At 62.8% G+C, this 19,163-nt stretch overlaps 1 protein-coding gene across 2 annotated transcripts in view; it reads right to left on the bottom strand.

Moving 5' to 3' along the window:
- Window positions 1-1,839: 1,839 nt before the first annotated feature.
- NPR2 (natriuretic peptide receptor 2) overlaps window positions 1,840-19,163 on the bottom strand; it is a 52,411-nt gene continuing 35,087 nt past the window's right edge. Inside the window, exons 6-22 of one of the 2 annotated variants that reach the window (XM_084628184.1) lie at window positions 18,877-19,009; window positions 18,310-18,394; window positions 15,120-15,240; window positions 14,599-14,673; window positions 14,431-14,508; window positions 13,786-13,890; window positions 9,399-9,470; window positions 8,771-8,930; window positions 7,197-7,352; window positions 6,113-6,281; window positions 5,235-5,381; window positions 4,814-4,937; window positions 4,403-4,471; window positions 3,984-4,158; window positions 3,675-3,773; window positions 3,267-3,358; window positions 1,840-2,747 (exon numbers count right to left, since the gene is read on the bottom strand). In XM_084628184.1, coding sequence (XP_084484310.1) covers window positions 2,685-2,747; window positions 3,267-3,358; window positions 3,675-3,773; window positions 3,984-4,158; window positions 4,403-4,471; window positions 4,814-4,937; window positions 5,235-5,381; window positions 6,113-6,281; window positions 7,197-7,352; window positions 8,771-8,930; window positions 9,399-9,470; window positions 13,786-13,890; window positions 14,431-14,508; window positions 14,599-14,673; window positions 15,120-15,240; window positions 18,310-18,394; window positions 18,877-19,009 — 1,923 coding nt within the window. In that variant the 3' untranslated portion in view covers window positions 1,840-2,684. Of the gene's footprint in view, window positions 2,748-3,266; window positions 3,359-3,674; window positions 3,774-3,983; window positions 4,159-4,402; window positions 4,472-4,813; window positions 4,938-5,234; window positions 5,382-6,112; window positions 6,282-7,196; window positions 7,353-8,770; window positions 8,931-9,398; window positions 9,471-13,785; window positions 13,891-14,430; window positions 14,674-15,119; window positions 15,241-18,309; window positions 18,395-18,876; window positions 19,010-19,163 lie in introns of both variants that reach the window. The other variant, XM_084628183.1, reaches the window with a different exon arrangement.

Here is a 19,163-nt window from a genome sequence, read left to right as displayed (position 1 = left end):
GGACTCTGCACTTGTCCTTGTTGAACCTCATCAGATTTCTTTTGGCCCAATCCTCCAATTTGTCTAGGTCCCTCTGTATCCTATCCCTGCCCTCCAGCGTATCTACCTCTCCTCCCAGTTTAGTGTCATCTGCAAACTTGCTGAGGGTGCAATCCACACCATCCTCCAGATCATTTATGAAGATATTGAACAAAACCGGCCCGAGGACCGACCCCTGGGGCACTCCACTTGATACCAGCTGCCAACTAGACATGGAGCCATTGATCACTATCCATTGAGCCCGACAATCTAGCCAGCTTTCTATCCACCTTATAATCCATTCATCCAATCCATACTTTTTTAACTTGTTGGCAAGAATACTGTGGGAGACCATATCAAAAGCTTTGCTAAAGTCAAGATGTCACCACTTTCCCCATATCCACAGAGCCAGTTATCTCATCATAGAAGGCAATCAGGTTGGTCAGGCATGACTTGCCCTTGGTGAATCCATGCTGACTGTTCCTGATCACTTTCCTCTCCTCTAAGTGCTTCAAAATGGATTTCTTGAGGACCTGCTCCAGGATTTTTCCAGAGACTGAGGTGAGGCTGACCGGTCCGTAGTTCCCCAGGTTCTCTTTCTTCGCTTTTTGAAATATGGGCACTATATTTTTCTTTTTCCAATTGTTTGGGACCTCCCCTGATCGCCACGAATTTTCAAAGATAATGGCCAATGGCCCTGCAATCACATCAGCCAGTTCCCTCAGCACCCTCAGATGCATTAGAGCTGGACCCATGGACTTGTGCTCATCCAGCTTTTCTAAATAGTCCTTAACCTGTTCTTTCTCCACTGAGGGCTGCTCACCTCCTTCCCATGCTGTGTTGCCCAGTACAGCAGTCTGGGAACTGACCTTGTCTGTGAAGACTGAAGCAAAAAAAGCATTGAGTACTTCAGCTTTTTCCACATCCTCTGTCACTAGGTTGCCTCCCCCATTCAGTAAGGGGCCCACACTTTCCCTGACCTTCTTCTTATTGCTAACATACCTGTAGAAACCCTTCTTGTTCCCTTTCACATCCCTTTCTAGCTGCAACTCCAATTGTGCCTTGGCCTTCCTGATTACATCCCTGCATGCTCGAGCAATATTTTGATACTCCTCCCAAGTCATCTGACCAAATTTCCATTTTTGTAAGCTTCCTTTCTAAGTTTAAGTTCACTGAAGATTTCACTGTTAAGCCAAGCTGGTCGCTTGCCATATTTGCTATTCTTTCTGCACTTTGGGCTGGCCATGTCATGGCCCACTGCTCCCTCTCATGCTCTCTGGGAAGTGTGCGTGGTCTCATTACCGCCAGCCCCTGGGCCAGGCAGAGCCCCCGCCGCTGCCGTGCTCCAGGCAATGGTGCCTTCCAGGAAGGGGCTGGCTGAGAAGCCGGCGCTGAGCTCACAGGAAAGTGCTCCGGCCACCAGCCAAAGCAAACCCAGTGTGGGCAGCGAGCCGTTCTCTGAACGTGGTCCAGGAGACGCAGCGAGGCAGCCTCCAGCCCCGCTCTGCACTCAGGAGCCAGGCGGGGCCCACGGCTGCTGCATGGCCTTCCTGCCAGGGCTGGCCAGGTGGAGGGCGGGTGCATGGCCGTGCCCAGGGCATCACTGCACACAGGGCAACCGGCACACAATGCAGGAGCCAGTGTTCACAGCAGCCCCTGCAGCTGGTCACCAACTACCTGGCCAGGCAAAGAAGCCTGACTGGCCAGGTCTCCTCAGCCCTCCGCTCAGGGTGGCACCAGCTTCCCTCCACCCCCCAGACAGCCGCCCAGGGTCACACTGCGGCAGTGCTCTCCGCTTAGCCCCCCCAGAGACGTGCAGGGTCTGGTTCGGGAAGTCTGTATTTCAACACAATCGTCTGCACAGTTTGATCCCTATCTGTACACTGGAGGGAGGCTGTGGGCATGGCCACGCTGTGGGCGTTTGCCCAGCCCACTGGGTAGTTACAGGGCAAGGGGGAGGAATGCGGGACAGTTACAAGGGAAGGCGTGAGCAGCTGCATCGTGCTCGTGTGAACCAGGCCACAGGACAGTGGGTGAGGAACACCCCCACCTCCAGCTGAGGGCCAGCCCTGGCAGCAGCCCCCAGTTTGCTCACTTCGGGGGAGGGTGCAGAGTACTGGAAAGAAGGCCAAGTGCCATGGGGGAGCAGCCAGGCCCCTGGGGGGACGGGCTCAGAGCCGGCTGGGCCCAGGGGGTGGCGAGGCTGAGGGGCTCAGAGCCAGCCGAGCCTGGGGAGGAGATACCAGGTTACAGAGACTCAGGGCCCCGGGGGCTCGTTCTCAGGCGCTGCCCGGGGCCCTGCCAGCCCTGGTACAGCCAGGTTCTGAGGAGCCGAGTGGGGTCGTGGGCCCGGCTGGCTCCCGCTATCCCCGCCAGGCCCTGCACTCGGAGGCTGAGTGGAAGGAGACTGCAGCTGGGCGGGCAGGGCCAGGTGGGCAGCACGGCTGTGTATGTCTGCCAGCAGGGCCCGTGGAGCTCGGCTGGGTTGGTTGGGGCCTGCAGTCCGGAGGCAGAGCCCGGTGCCAGCCCAGGAGCCACCTGTGTGCTGGGCGCTCCCTGCCGCGGCCGGGGAGTGGTGCTCAGAGACGGCGCGCAGCCTCCTGCGTGCGGAGCTCAGTGACGAAGCCCCGCTCAGTGCAGAGCCCGAGTCAGCCCAGGGGCCCGCCTCAGATGATGCTGTCGTCTGTCCGCTCGCCCAGCAGCCAGTACGTCCGCATCTTCCCTTTCCCCTGGAAGGCAGAGGGGAGCAGGTCAGGCCCGAGCCATCACCTGGGGCTGGGCCCCACGGCCGGGCGGGCTCACCCGCCCCACATCCTCCATGTCCCGCAGCTGGGGCCAGGCCTCTCCAGGCTTCCCCTCTGCAGAGCTGGGGCCGCCCATGCCCCGCTGCACTCCCTGCCCCAAGAAGGGATGCCGCATTGGAGAGCTCGGCAGTGCCCGTTGTTCCAAGCCGTGCAGTGCGCTCCCGAGGGGCTCTCCCCGCTGCCAAGATGTGCCCGTCATGGGCAGAGCTGCTGTGGCTGAAGTTGGCACAGGGGCTGCTGGGCTCTCAGCTGTGCAGGGGCCCGTCCGTGCATTCCCATGGCCATGGCATCCTGGCTGCTGGCCCCACACCTGGCCCCTCCACCTGCTTCCAGCTCCGTGCTCACCTGCCAGTGCCCAGTGCCCCAGGAGCACTGAGATGCCAACAGCCCTGCCCCCGTCCATCTGGTGGGACCGGTCCTGGCAGAGCGGGACCCCAGACTCACCTTCATTTCCACGTCACCTCGGAGCTCCAGCTCGAAGCAGCCAAACTCATCCAGGACCTCCTTGGTGGTGGACGAGATGTGGATCTTCAGTGCTGGGTCAGAGGAGGGGGAGGAGTCACCAGGGGCCAGAGCAAGGGGTCTGGAGCTACCCCTGTGGACCCACGGCTTGGATCTGGGCTGGGGGTTCCTGGGCTAGATGGGCTCAACTGGGCAGTTCCCATGGTGCTGCCTCCAAGTCACCTTGCCATAGGGCAGCGAGGGCCAGCCCTGAACTTGCCCTGCAGCTGGGCGGGGGCCCATTGCCGTACCCACCAGGGAGCGGCCCAGGAGTAGGGAAAGCGGGAGGGGGATGGGTGAGCTGCGATGCCAGGGCACAGGGCTGGGCTGCCCGCTGAGGGGGAGACTTACCCTGCCCGTTGGACTCCATGCGCGAGGCTGTGTTCACCGTGTCTCCAAACAGGCAGTACCGGGGCATCTTCAGCCCTACGACCCCGGCACAGACAGGACCTGCCGGGGGAGAGAGCCGTCACCTCTGCGCAGGACCTGGGAACCCCTGCCCTCGCCCAGGCCCCCTCTGGCCCCAGGACAGCACGTCCCCCCCAGTCCTGCTGGTGACTCGGAGCGTGGTGCCCCACCAGGGAGCTGGGTGCAGGCCCTCCCTGGGCCCACCCGCTGGCTGCATGAGCCTCGTGTCTGCAGAGCGGGACCGCGGCTCACCGGTGTGGATGCCGATGCGCAGCCGGAGCTGGTCGTTGGGCCGATGCCGGATTTTGAAGGTTTTCACGGCTTCCAGCAGCGCCAGCGCCATGCGGACGATCTCGTTGGCGTGCAGTTTCCCGTTCCGCACCGGCAGCCCCGACACCACCATGTAGGCGTCTCCAATCGTCTCCACCTGGGGGCCAAGCAGAGTCAGGGACGAGCATCAGCAAACGCATGCCCGGGTCTGCCACCCCAGGGAGTTCAAAGCGGGAGACCCCACCCACACTCCCATCCCGCTGAGAGCCAGGCCCCGGGGCCCCTTGCCGAGGAGCATCTTCTCAGCTCCCCACCCCCTCCCTGGGGCACGAGCGCTGGGTTCCCCGCGACCACCAGGCCTGGCCCTGAGAGCACCATGCACAGCGGCCGGCCCGTCTCACCTTGTACACGTCGAAGTTATCGATGATGGCGTCGAAGCAGGTGTAGAGATCGTTCAGGAGGGTCACCACCTGGGGGCGGGGAGCACAGGTGAGGGCCGAGCGCCCAGCCTCCCTGGCCGCTCGCTGCGCAGCCGGCACTGCCCAGGGCGCCCAGCCACACCCCGCGGGCCACGGCTCCCCACGCACGGGGCCAGCCCATGCCGAGAGCCCCGGGAACTGGGCTGCCGGGGGGAGGGGAGGCTGCTCCCCTACAGACCCTCTCCCACAGGGCACCCCCTGGCTACCCGCAAGGCACTGTTCTCCCCCTCCCTGGCTACCTGCATGGGCTCTCCCCCCTGGTTGCCTGCATGGTATGGTCTCTCCCCTCCCCCGGTTACCCGCAGGGGCGCTGCTCCCCCCCACCTAGGTTACCTGCATGGGGGTGCTCTCAGCCGACAGGGCTGTGAACCCCACAATATCGCTGAAGTAGATGGTGACGCTGTCGAAGGCCTCGGCCCGCACCGTCTCCCCACGCTTCAGCTGCTCGGCCACGGAGCTGGGGGTGGGGGGCAGGTCAGTGTGAGCGCTGCTGCCCCAGACTGCCCCCCCGCTGCGAAAGGGGAGCAAGGCAGAAGCACCAGGCCCCTGCCCCCCGCCCCAGGCACCGTGCAGGGTGCACCAGGGCTAAGGCCTGTAAGCCCCATCCACCACCCACTCCCGGGGCACTCTGCCCTTCACTCCACCGCACGCTCACCCATCCCACGCCAGCGCACCCCCGTGGCGGAGCTTGGCATGTGCCCCCCGGCGTCCCCCCTTGCTAGCGCCCGCTCAGGGGCTTGTGTGGGTCACTCACTGGGGCAGGATCTGGTAGAGCAGGTTCTCGGCCTTGCGCTTCTCCTCCAGGTAGGCCTGCGTCCGCTCTTCCACCAGCTTCTCCAGGTTGTTGGCGTACTGCTCCATGCGCGACAGCAGGTTGTCCAGGATGCTGGTGCTGCCTTCCCTGCAGAGACAGGCCGGCAGAGAGGCCACGGGAGGAGACTTGTGGGGGGCCTTGTGTCCACGACACAGGGGCACAGTGACACCCCCCCCAGAGCCTGCTCCCCAAGGGCTGCTGCTCCCCAGTCGCCTCCTGGGTCTGGCGCTCAAGGAGCAGCTATGACACCACCCAGAACCCCTCTTGGTACCGTGACCGAGCGGGAAGTTTCTGGAATGACTTTGTGCTGTGCCTCAGTTTCCTCTATATTTTGCATGGGTCCGTGCGGGAGGGGGGAGAAAGGACCTTTTGTTCTCAGGGCGGCTGACACACGGGTCTGAACGTCACCCCGCTGCCTGGTCTGAGGCCGGCCCCACATCAATGGAGGAACCCAGTCACCAGGACAGTGACAGCCGGCACCCAACACCCCAGGGGGAGCAGAACCCCCGCCCCAGCTGAGCACACAGGACTGGGGAGGTGGGAGATAAGAAACCCCCCGTCTTACCCCTGCCTGAGGGGCCGTGTGCGACACCGTAATGCTCCTGTGTTCGCACACCCCGGGTGCTGGGAGTGACACCGTCCTGCTTCCCCGTTCCTGCCCGGAGCGTGCCCCCATCGCACATCTCGGCCCCGCTCCCAGCTGTCCCCACGCCCTGAGGGCGTGCATCCAGCCGCACACACCTCCCCCAGCGCCCCTGGGTGCCAGCTGGCATGAGGCCGCGCCCCAAGCCCTGTCCCACCCCGGCCGGGGCACCCACTTGTTGAATCTGCGGATGAAGATCTTGATCTGGCTGAAGTCAGGGCGCTCGGCGGGGTCCTGCGCCCAGCAGCGCTCCATCAGCACGGCCAGCTCCTCGCTGTGCAGCCCCAGGTCGATGGAGGGCCGGAAGAAGGGCTGCTGGCTGTTCCGCACCTTCTGCACCACCTCTGCGGGGACAGAGCGCGGCACGGCGTGGGCCACGCGCCGGGGCAAGGGCACGGGGGGGCCCAGCCAGGCCCGGGTTGCCGTCTGAGCGGCTGGCTGTCCTCGCCCTGGGCTGGACCGGCCCTTGCACCTGGGGCTCCGGGCCCCCACCGCCCTGTCACCTAGGGACCCAGCCCCACCCCCCCACTCGCACCTGGGGCTCCAGGCCCCCCACCACCCTGTCACCTAGGGACCCAGCCCCACCCCCCCACTCGCACCTTGGGGTCCAGGCCCCCCACCGCCCTGTCACCTAGGGACCCAGCCCCGCCCCCCCACTCACACCTCGGGGTTCAGGCCCCCCACCGCCCTGTCACCTAGGGACCCAGCCCCCCCCCACTCGCACCTCGGGGTCCAGGCCCCCCGCCACCCTGTCACCTAGGGACCCAGCCCCGCCCCCCCACTCGCACCTCGGGGTCCAGGCCCCCCACTGCCCTGTCACCTAGGGACCCAGCCCCGCCGCCCCCCACTCGCACCTCGGGGTTCAGCCCCCCCCCACTCGCACCTCGGGGTTCAGGCCCCCCGCCACCCTGTCACCTAGGGACCCAGCCCCCCCCCACTTGCACCTCGGGGTTCAGGCCCCCCGCCACCCTGTCACCTAGGGACCCAGCCCCCCCCACTCGCACCTCGGGGTCTAGGCCCCCCACCACCCTGTCACCTAGGGACCCAGCCCCGCCCCCCCCACTCGCACCTTGGGGTCCAGGCCCCCCACCGCCCTGTCACCTAGGGACCCAGCCCTGCCCCCTGCCACTCGCACCTCGGGGTCCAGGCCCCCCACCGCCCTGTCACCTAGGGACCCAGCCCTGGCCCCGCCCCACACACTGTCACCTTGGGGCCCACCCCTCCGCCACCCCATCCCTAGGGACCCAGCCCCCCCTCACCCTTGGGGCTCAGGTCCATGCCCTCGATGTAGAAGGGCCCGTTGCGCAGGGCAATCTCCTGCAGGATGATGCTGAAGCTGTACACATCGGCCTTCTGCATCCCCTGGGGGGGCAGGCGCCCCTTCTGCAGCAGCTCTGGGGCCGTCCACAGCTTCTCTGGGAGGAGCAAGGGGCAGAGCCACGTCTGACCGGAGCCCCACGGGTCTGACCTTCACCCGCCCTGAGAGAACCCAGCAGCCCAGAGCCCCCAGGGCCAAGCCCCACCCAGCTCAGAGGAGCCTGGCCGGGAGCAGTGCGGTGGCAGGCTGTGGGGCAGCCCAGGCTTGAAGGACCACATGGAGCTGCCCTCTCAGCCCTGGGCAGGTTGCGGAGCATAGGCGCCCCCTTCTCCTCTGTGACGTTATTGACATGACCCGTGACCGTATAGATTACTGCTGTAATATTCGCAGCAGATATTGTACAAAGGTTGTCGTGTGCGATGTCTAGGGGAAGGTTCTGGTTTGCTGGTTAGGATGATGCTGTCTGTCTGGGTGTATCATTTTTGAGGCTGAAATTATGAATATTGGCTCTGTACTTGTATCGCAATGTGTTTGATTGTAAGTAGCCTCAGTGAAGCATGTGGTCAGCTTCTTGAGGAAGGAATTTGCAGATTAAGTGCCCAATCAGGAAACACTTAACTGACAATAGACCTTGGGAGACTCCAATCCACACATGAGAAGTCTTCCTGGGACGCTCAAAGTAGCATGTGAGCAATGGCTGCGGCCTGCAAACTGAGTCATGCATGGACATGTGACTTGCCCACGTGACTCCAAACTCCATCTTGTTGCTGTGATTTTGCACAGGAGAACAAAGGGGTTTCCGCTCACAAGAGAGAGAATATAGGAGGACCTGGAAACCCCTCCATTTAGTCTTCCATCCTGCTTCTTACCTCTGGAGGGACTTTGCTATAAACTGAAGCTCTGAACAAAGGACTGAATGACCCATCCCAGCTGGGGATGTTCTCCAGAGACTTGATTTGAACCTGCCGTTTATTTCATCCCTGCTACAAGCCTGACCCAAGAACTTTGCCATCACTGTATGTCATTGATTTCATTGAACCCATTCTAGCTCCCATCTCTATCCCTTTCCTTTTATGAATAAACCTTTAGATTTCAGATTCTAAGGGACTGGCAACAGTGTGATTTGTGGGTAAGATCTGATTTGTATATTGACCTGGGTCTGGGGCTTGGTCCTTTGGGATCAAGGGAACCTTTTTTCTTTTACTGGGGTGTTGGTTTTCATAACCATTTGTCCCCATAACGAATGGCACTGGTGGGGATACTGGGAAACTGGAGTGTCTGAGGGAATTGCTTGGGTGAGACCGAAGTCCTCTCTAGCTGGCTGGTTTGGTGCCTTAACAGTAAAGGACCCCCAGCCTTGGGCTGTGACTGCCCGGCTCTGAGCAATTTGTCCTGAATTGACACTCTCAGTTGCGTCCCGCCAGAGGCAGCATCGTCACATGCTCCTGGAGCGGGGCTCCTGGGGAGGAGGGGGAGGGCGGGGAGCAGGTGCACGCCGGGGTGGGGGGTACTCACTGGCATACAGCGCGTGGCTGTCCTCAGCATCGCAGCTGGAGCGGAAGCTGGCCAGCCCGTAGTCCGTGATCTTCAGCACAAAGCGGCTGTCCACCACGCAGTTGGAGGACTTGAGGCTGCCGTGGTGCCCAATGATGCTGTTGTGCAGAAAGGCCATTCCCTGTGCCAGACAGACACTGCTGAGACGTCGCCTGTCGGGACCCCTGGGGCTTCCAGACCAGGAGACAGCCCCGACCTATCCCCCAGCCAGAATCTGGGGGCACCCCATCGGGGCAGAAACTATAGCCCCTACGGCCCAGGGGCCACGAGAGCTGGCACGACCCAGCCACGGCTACCAAAGGGTCACCAGAGGGAGATCGCCAGTGCCCCACCCTGGCTAGCGGGCTGGTGCCATGGGGCTCCACACTTCCTGAGACATCGAAATCAGGGACAGCTGGTTCCCTGGCACCTTTCCTAGTGGGGTGTGGGGCCTAACAGAACAGGGAGTGTTGCCTGCAGGGCTGGTGATGCTGTCTGGCCATGGGGCTTGCTCACCCCAGTGCTGCTCCCCCAGTGCCAACAGGGCCCCAGCACGAGGAGCCAGACCCATGGGTCCAGGGCAGAGAGGAACCCCGCCACGCTCTCGTACCTTCACGATGTCATTGATGAGTGAATAGCGGAACATCCAGTCCAGGTTGATGCTCTCGTTCTCCAGGATGTCCTGGGAGAGGCCAGAGAGGGAATTGTGTCAGGTGTGGGCTCCAGGCACCCCAGCCAGGCCCTCTCATTGGGCAGGTGTGCCACACCCCATAGGACACACCAGACAACAGCACCATGACTCCCCCACCCCAAGACATGCCCCAGCCTTCATGACCCCATGCCAAGGCCCCTAGCCCTGGACACAGCAACCCCCACACTGAGACACGGCACTGCAATCAGGGTCATGCCTGGCGTAACGATGGGGTTTCTCTTTCATAGATTCACAGAGCACCAGGCCAGAAGGGGCCATTAGATCATCTAGTCTGAAGTGCCGCAGAGCACAGGCCATTCTAGTTCCCCCACATACCCCTGTACAGAGCTCACTGACTTTGTTTGGCAAAGCATCTCCCAGAAAGGCTCCAGTCTGGGTCTGAAGGGCCCGAGATGGAGAAATTGCCCTGGATCTTGGCAGTCTGTTCCAATGGTCAGCCACCCTCACTGATCAATACTGATGCTGTATTTCCAAGTTGAATTTGTCTGGCTTCAGTTTCCAGCCATCAGTGCCCAGGGTTTGCTGTCTGGGAAGGTCCTTACACACTGTCAGCAAGTCGCTGCTCAGTCTTCCCTTTGATAATGAAGTGTTGGGGGGATTTTACCTCTCTACAGCATTGGGGAGCCCGATACTAGATACTGCATCCAGTTCTGGTGTCCGCATCTTCAACCAGATCTTGGAGAGGGGGCAGAAAAGAGCCACAACAATGATTCGAGGGCTGCAGAAAATGCCTAACAGTGAGAGACTTAAAGAGCTCAGTCCAAAAGAAGGTGAGTGCCATGATCAGCGTGTAAACACCTTCACAGATGGAAAATCCCTGGCACCGAAGGGGAAAAGCAGAACCACCACCGATGGCTGGACGTTAAAGCCAGAGAAATTTCAATTGGAAATACGGCTGCTGAAGCATGGGAACGGACTGCCACGGGCAGTGGTGGATTCTCCATTTCTTTGTGTCTGCAGATCAGCCCCGGAGGCCTTCCTGGAAGATGCTTTAGTCAAACCCAAGTTCTGGGGCTCAGTCCCAAGGTAACTGGAGGGATTTCTCTGGCCTGTGCTCTGCAGGGGGTCACTGTCAGAGTAGCCATTTAAACTTTATGACTACAGGAATGTTCTTCACTTTGTACATTCTAATTCACATCGTTTGCCGCTGATACCTAGTTCCCCTTTTTCAATTTGAATTGCTGGCATCACTTCCCCACTGAACCAGGACGGGCTCTTCGCCAGAGTTCGCCTCTTGCACAATTGTGGGATCATTTTTGGCCAGCTAATAAACTCTGCTTTCAAAACTCCCACTTTTCAGTCACATTCTTCTCTCTAAATTTTTCCTCACCATAAATTGCACTCATAATTTTCCTCTGCGTTGGGAGAAGCCCTTCTGAAGCAGCAAGTACTGATCTCACTGGTAGAAACTGTCCTCCACTTGCTCGCACTGAGTGTGGTCAGGTCTCAGTCACGGTCCCTGGGCAACCACCAGCCTCTGCACCAGTGACGGATTCATCTGTACCCACCATAACGAGCTCCGCGGGCTTGGTGCAACACCTTTTGTATTCGAAAAGCACCATCTCTAATGTCTAGACACTGCTGAACTTGTACCATGGGAGGCAGGAGACCTCCCGACTGACGTCACCCACGACAATGCAACTTTCCTTTCCACTCACTGCAGAGAGATGCTGTGACGCAGCGGGAGGGGGGAGGTTTCAGTTTGGTGCTGGGTGGTGGAACGCAGGGAACCCCAGGGCTGAGGTCTAAGCTCCCTGCTCCCCCAGAAGGACTTGACTGAGGGGTCCTGGTTGTACCCACAAGCTCTGTTTTGGGCTGTGTTCCTGTTGTCCAATAAACCTTCTGTTTTACTGGCTGTGACGATGTGACTCAGCAGGGAGGGGGGAGTGTTGACCTGGGAATGTGCCCTGGGGATGGGAGACCTGAGAACCTGTCACCTGAGCCAGGAGGGGGAGGTAACACCTCTGCCCAGGAATGTGAACAGGGGCTGCAGCAGGGAACCTGCTGGGTGAGTTTTTAGTTTCAGTTTGGGGCTGGGGAGAGGAACACAGGGAACCCCAGGGCTGGGGTCTAAGCTCCCTGCTCCCCCAGAAGGACGTGATTGAGGGGTCCTGGTTGTACCCACAAGCGCTGTTTTTGGACTGTGTTCCTATTGTCCAATAAACCTTCTGTTTTACTGGCTGTCTGAGAGGCTCAGTGGATCCCAGGAAGAGGGGTGCAGGGCCTGGACTCCCCCACACTCCGTGACACTGGCTGGCTGAGAGTCTCAGTGAATCCCAGGAAGAGGGGTGCAGGGCCTAGACTCCCCCACACTCCGTGACAGGTGCCTAAGAAGGAGTTTGTCCTGCTCTCTTGTTGGGCCTGTGGTCTGCAACAGTCCCTGCCAGCCCCTTTCCTGGGCTCTGTCAGCTGCCGCAGCGTCTCCAGGGATCACCGCCCAGCAGCAAGCGAGCTGGTGGCATGCCCCATGTGACGTTATTGACATAATCTGGGACCATATAGAACATTGTTGCAACCAAGGTCCTGTCGTGGCACCAAATCTTGTATAAAGGGGGTCAAATAAGGTGTCTAACACTAGGTTATCGTTGGCTGATTATGATTATGCTGTCTGTATGTGTGTGTCATTTTTGCAGTTAAAGTTATGAATATTGGCTCTATACTGTCTGTAGTTCAAACTTGTGCTGTGCCACTGGGGGACACCCCAGACACGTTGGTGTCAGCTCTGCCCAGCCTGCTGGACGGCCCATTAAGGACCATCAGCTACACACCTGACCCGTTGAGAGAAGGCAGACACGCCTGGGGACTCAGCCAGGTAGGCAGGGACCTGAACTATGGAGAGAATTCTGAGGTGTTTCCAGGCCAGGTGATGGGCAGCTTGTCCTTGGGACAAAGAAAGAAAGACCACATGGCAAGAGACTATCAAAAGCTGCTGCAGCTCCTCCATCTTGTCTTCAATCCTGCTTCTTTCCTCTGGAGGGACTTTGCTACATAATGGAAGCTCTACACAAAGGACTGATGACCCATCCCAGCTGGGGATGTTCTCCAGAGACTTGATTTGAACCTGCCGTTTATTCCGTCACTGCTACAAGCCTGAACCAAGAACTTTGCCATCGCTGTATGTCCTTGATTCCATTGAACCAATTCTAGCTCTCATCTCTATCTTTTTCCTTTTATGAATAAACCTTTAGATTTTAGATTCTAAGGGACTGGCAACAGCGTGATTTGTGGGTAAGATCTGATTTGTATAGTGACCTGGGTCTGGGGCTTAGTCCTTTGGAATCGAGAGAACCTTTTTTCTTTTACTGGGGTGTTGGTTTTCATAACTATTTGTCCCCACAACGAGTGGCACTGGTGGGGATACTGGGAAACTGGAGTGTCTGAGGGAATTGCTTGTGTGACTTGTGGTTAGCCTGTGGGGTAAAACCAAAGTCTTCTCTGTCTGTCTGGTTTGGTTTGCCTTGGTGTGCAAATAAACCCCAGTCTTGGGCTGTAGCTGCCCTGCTTGAAGCCATTTGTCCTGAATTGGCACTCTCAGGTGGGTCCCACTGTGACGAAGCAGGACTGTTCTTAATGTTTCCTCTGAATAGTGTGGGGGTGCCTCAGTTTCCCCTAGGCAGTTCTTAAGTCTCTAGGTGGTGGGATAAGGGACTGTAATTGTTGCAGAGCAAAGGGCCAGGGTACATAAATGGCCGACACTCTGTCTCCTGGCAACTGATGGCCTGGGCCCTTCCCCCCTGCAAGGTGAGAGCTAAAGCCTTGGAGAATCCGGTGCCCTCCTGGCCCAGGAAAGGAACAAAGCCCAGAGGAGGAAGGGCTGGAGGGAGTTTCAGTTTGGGGCTGGCTGGGACATGGAGTGAAGGGCAGACGTGGTTGTCTGGCTCACTGCCCCCCAAAATGGACCCGGCTGAGGGGTCCTGTTCTCTGCACCTACAAACTCTGGTTTAGACCATGTTCCTGTCGTCTAATAAACCTTCTGTTTTACTGGCTGGCGGAGAGTCACATCTGACTGCGGAGTTGGGGGGCAGGACCCTCTGGCTCCCCCAGGACCCCGCCTGGGCGGACTCGCTGGGGGAAGCGCACGGAGGGGCAGAGGAGGCTGAATGCTCCGAGGTCAGACCCAGGAAGGTGGAGCCGGGTGAGCTGTGTGTCCTGCAGACAGGCTGCTCACAGAAAGGCGACTGCCCCAGAGTCCTGCCTGGCTTCATGGGGAGCAGTTCCAGAGCATCACCCGGGGACTCTGTGACACCCAGCAGAACCAGCATCATTACACCCCAGCCCCTGTCACCTGCAGGCTGCCCCGCGGGCAGTATTCTGTCACAATGCAGACATTGGGCGGGTCGATGCAGGCGCCGATGAACCTGGTCAGGTGGTTGAACTGGATGTCCCTCATCTAGGGCGGGAAACAGAAGCAGGGACCCATCAGAACCTGGCGGGTCACCGCGCACCACCCAGGCCTGAGAGGGGATGGAGCCAGTCTGGTTGCTGCAAAGCTCTAGGCCGCACGCACTCTGGAATCAGAGCCGCACAACATGCCTGACGGGAGCACAGCGATGGCTGTTCCTGGGCCCCGGCTCAGGCCCTGAGAGCCAGATTCGGGCTGGATGATAAAATGGGGCGTGTGGAGTTCTGGGTGGAGCAGGGAGGTGGGTGCATCTGCCCGTGTGCGTTGCTGCTTGTGTGCCCCCCACATGGACACGTGTCTCTGGCACCTTTGCCATGTGGGACCCACCAGGCTCCACAAGGCACCTCATTGTGAGCTGAGCACGGCCAGGCAGAAGTGCTGCCAACCAGGGCTCTGAGCCATGCCGCGCTCAGCCAGTGCTGGGAAGCCCCCGCCGGCATCACCTCACCCGTACCCCAGCACAGACCCCTGGGCCCCCCATCACCTCCCCGGCCGGGAGCCCAACCTGCCCGGCTGCCCAGTACATACGTGTTTGAGTTCGAAGAGCACCTGCCTCGTCAGCTCGATCCGCTTCTTATTCACATGCTTGATAGCCACCACGTTCCCCTGGGGGCCAGGGACAGGGACAGGGTCAGCGCCGCACGGGGCGGGAGGCTCAGTGCAAGGGGACGGGGCAGGCGAACACCAGGGACTCACCTTGAAGTGGCCAGTGTTGGCAAAGATCTGGTATTTGCCATGGGCCGTCATCAGGGAGCCATAGCTGGAGCCGCGCTGGGAGGGAAGAAGGCAGTTAGGAGAGCACGGCAGGGAGAGAGTGGGGGGCAGGGGTGTGGCCTGGGGGCGCTCTGGGCTAGGGGGTGGCATGAGGGCCAGGGGGCAGCAGGAAGGGCGGGGGTAAGGCATGGACTGGCTTGGTGGGTGCCTCGTGGTGAAGGGTGAGTTATAAGAGCCACATGGGGATGGCTGGGGAGGCGACGGGATAGTTCCTAGAAAGGTTCTATGGAGGATGGCTGAGGGAGCGTATAGGGCACGGTACAAAGGGCAGGGCTCCACAGGGGAGGGGCCGAGGCGTACGGGCTCTATAGGGCAGGGGCCGAGGCGTAGGGGCTCTATGGGGGAAGGGGCCGAGGCGTAGGGGCTCTATGGGGGAAGGGGCCGAGGCGTCCGGGCACAGGGATGGCTGGAGGCGTGGGGCGTAGGGGGATGCGGGTTCTCACCAGCGACAGGGTGAGCCGACTGCCCGCCCCCTTGTAGTTGCGCTCGGCGTTCCCAAACTGCAGCTCATCCCAGCGGATCCTCCACAGCATGCTGGCCAGCTCCTTCTCCAGCAACAGCTTCCTGGGGAGCACAGGGTGTCAGGGAAGCCCCCGGATCCCCGCGCTCACAGGTGACACGTCTGTGTGTGGGGGGGGCTTGGCCTGGCGTGTCCCAGAGGGTCCAGCCCCAGGGACTGCCCGGGGTGCAGTGAGACCCTTGTGCCACGCAGCCCCCTCCAGCCCCTCTCGGGGCTCTGTCCAGTCACACTGGGCGTGCGCGCAGGGGATTCACTCTGCTGCGTGTGAGCAGCACGCCCCTGCAGTGGAGCACAAAGCCTGTGCACATGTAACACGGGGTGGGGGCCCGTGACCGTTAGCCACAGCACCGGGGTGTCTGAGGGAATGGGGCGCTGCTCCCTGGGAGCAGCCCCCTCCGGAGCCTCCTGTGGGATCCCCGTGGGGGACCCAGTCACCCTGCGCTGGGCGTCTCGTGGATGCCGGGGCTCGGTGCCGACCAGACGGGAGCCAGGGAAGGAAAGGAGGCGCTCGGGTGGTGCAAGCAGCAGGCTCACTGCTGGAAGGGCCCCGGAAAGCCCTGGCCACAGCCTCCCGGCCCCTGCACCAGTGCTGCGACGCCAGCCAAGGCCTTCCCAAGCAGCCTTCGCGGCCTCTCTCCCTCAGGCTGGAGGGTTCCTGCCCTCGGGGGGAGCAGCTCTGCCCCCCAGCAGGCACCACCCGGTGCTCCTGGCAAGTGTGGGGGTGGGGACCGGACTTGGACCAAGTTGGGCACTACCAAAAATTACACAAACCTGCCGCCCCTGACTGTGCCGGGGGGGAACACCAGGCCAGTGGCTTGGATACCGCGGGGCGGGAGGCAGGCTGGTGGCTCGGACGCTGTGCCGGGAGGGAGCGCCAGGCCAGCAGCTCAGATACTGCCCTGGAGGGTGCCAGGCTCATGGTTTCCCAGTTGAGACGTAGTGGGATGGTGCCATGGGGCTGAGCTCCCCGGGAGACTCAGGGGTTAATACAGAAGCTCTGAGCAGAGCAATTCCCAGAGGAACCCAGCTGCCGGAAGTGAAGTGCTCTGGAAGGTGGGCGTGCCCCCAGGCTGGGCAGTGTGGCCTGGAGCCGGCCGGGCGGAGGACCCAGAGCTGCCCTCCGAAAGGCAGCTGGTATCAAGGGACCTGGCCGTGCTGTGTACGGCTGCTCCCCTCCACAGCTCCCTCCCCACTGGGGCTGCCTGGGCAGAACTGCTGGCTCAGCAATCACAGGGTAGGACATTCGCCCAGGAGCCCCCAGGACAGGACGACTCTGCCACCAGCCAGGCCCTGCGCCTTGGCGCTCTGCAGATGGGACTGGCTGGGCCAGGCACCGAGCACCCAGGGCACGGCAGAGCCACCCCCACTCCCGGGCCCCCTCCTGAGGGCTCCGTTCTACAGGCCCCTCTGCCTTTGGCCTCTGCTGAGTGCCAGTGGGGAGGGGGCTGCTGAGGACCCACCCCACCGCACCCTGCACACGCACCCTCCAGTGCACACGCACTGGCTGTGATCTAACTGGGGTGGGACACCAGGCTCCCTTGGCGTTCCTGGCAGCAGAGCACCAGGCTGGGCCCCGGAAGCAGGGCACCATGGCTGGGCCCCGGGAGGAGAGCGCCAGGCTGGGCCCCGGGAGCAGGGGGCCAGGCTGGGTCCCGGAAGCAGGGGGCCAGGCTGTGCCCCGGGATCAGAGCGCATGGCTGGGCCCCGGGAGCAGGGCGCCATGGCTGGGTCCCGGGAGCAGGGCGCCATGGCCGGGCCCCGGGAGCAGGGCGCCATGGCCGGGCCCCGGGAGCAGGGCGCCAGGCTGGGCCCCGGGAGCAGGGCGCCATGGCCGGGCCCCGGGAGCAGGGCGCCCTGGCCGGGCCCCGGGAGCAGGGCGCCGTGGCCGGGCCCCGGGAGCAGGGCGCCGTGGCCGGGCCCCGGGAGCAGGGCGCCGTGGCCGGGCCCCGGGAGCAGGGCGCCGTGGCCGGGCCCCGGGAGCAGGGCGCCGTGGCCGGGCCCCGGGAGCAGGGCGCCTGGCCGGGCCCCGGGAGCAGGGCGCCCTGGCTGGGCCCCGGGAGCAGGGTGCCATGGCTGGGCCCCGGGAGCAGGGCGCCTGGCTGGGTCCCGGAAGCAGGGCGCCATGGCTGGGTCCCGGAAGCAGGGCGCCATGGCTGGGTCCCGGAAGCAGGGCGCCATGGCTGGGCCCCGGGAGCAGGGCGCCATGGCTGGGCCCCGGGAGCAGGGCGCCTGGCTGGGTCCCGGAAGCAGGGCGCCATGGCTGGGTCCCGGAAGCAGGGCGCCATGGCTGGGCCCCGGAAGCAGGGCGCCATGGCTGGGCCCCGGAAGCAGGGTGCCATGGCTGGGCCCCGGGAGCAGGGCGCCTGGCTGGGTCCCGGAAGCAGGGCGCCATGGCTGGGTCCCGGAAGCAGGGCGCCATGGCTGGGTCCCGGAAGCAGGGCGCCATGGCTGGGTCCCGGGAGCAGGGCGCCATGGCTGGGTCCCGGGAGCAGGGCGCCATGGCTGGGTCCCGGGAGCAGGGGGCCAGGCTGGGTCCCGGGAGCAGGGGGCCATGGCTGGGCCCCGGGAGCAGGGCGCCATGGCTGGGTCCCGGGAGCAGGGGGCCAGGCTGGGTCCCGGGAGCAGGGGGCCATGGCTGGGCCCCGGGAGCAGGGCGCCATGGCTGGGCCCCGGGAGCAGGGCGCCATGGCTGGGCCCCGGGAGCAGGGCGCCATGGCTGGGCCCCGGGAGCAGGGCGCCATGGCTGGGCCCCGGGAGCAGGGCGCCATGGCTGGGCCCCGGGAGCAGGGCGCCATGGCTGGGCCCCGGAAGCAGGGGGCCATGGCTGGGCCCCGGGAGCAGGGTGCCATGGCTGGGCCCCGGGAGCAGGGTGCCATGGCTGGGCCCCGGGAGCAGGGTGCCATGGCTGGGCCCCGGGAGCAGGGTGCCATGGCTGGGCCCCGGGAGCAGGGCGCCATGGCTGGGCCCCGGGAGCAGGGCGCCATGGCTGGGCCCCGGGAGCAGGGCGCCATGGCTGGGCCCCGGGAGCAGGGCGCCATGGCTGGGCCCCGGGAGCAGGGCGCCATGGCTGGGCCCCGGGAGCAGGGCGCCATGGCTGGGTACAGCCATCTCACCTGAAAATCAGAAAGCTGGAGATTCCAAACATGACGAGGGTGAGGCCGGTGCCCAGCGCCACGATGGCCAGCGTGGAGAGTGGGGCTGGAGAGAGCGGAGAGCTCGTTAGAGGGGGCAGGACTCCCCACACGGCCCCCAGGCCCTGTCCTGACCTGTCAAATGCTCAGCCCTTCCCTCGGGGCACCCAGCATGTGCTGCCCGGTGCCCGATGGGCCCAAACCCCAGCCCTGAGGGCAGCAGCCAGAGGCCTGACAGAGCTCCCCATGCTCAGAGATCAGGGGAGAGGTGGGGGGCTCAGGAGGGCGGGCAGCCCCAGACCTGGCAGGGGAGCAGGAGGCCTGCAGCCCCAAGGCTCCCGGCTTAGCTGGGTATTTTCCTGCATGTGGGGCAGGCGCCTTCCAGTCCAGATGCTGCTGGGGCAGAGGGATGCAGGGCCCCGACCCGCCCATCCCCAGGGACAGGCTGAATGGGAGGCAGGGATGCCGGGGGCTCAGGAGAGAGGCCCAGCAGGATGCAGACTGCCCAGGGCAGGGGTGCAGGCCCAGGCAGCTCCCCATCACACCCACTTTTATCACAGGAGGGATCATCCACATCGAAGACGCAGGGGGGGTTGTCGAGGGGGGGGACCCCCTTCACCCAGTGAATGGGCCTCCCCAGCCAGTTCAGCTTCTTCTCCGCGCCCGCGTAGTGCCCTGCCACCTGCATGGAGAGAGGGCACAGCCGGGCCTCTGCGGGGCTGCTCCACAGCGACCCCTCCCACACCAGGCCACCAGCCCCCCCGGCCCATACCAGCACATCCCCCACCCCTCTACGCACCCCCTTCCTTGACGAGCAATCCCCCAACAGCCCAGAG

The sequence above is a fragment of the Lepidochelys olivacea genome, assembly GCF_965140295.1.
Source record: "Lepidochelys olivacea isolate rLepOli2 genome assembly, chromosome: 5".
In the NCBI taxonomy this organism is placed as follows: Eukaryota; Metazoa; Chordata; order Testudines; family Cheloniidae; genus Lepidochelys; species Lepidochelys olivacea.
Note: the sequence above shows the minus strand (reverse complement) of the source record. Positions and strands in the feature narration are given on the sequence as shown.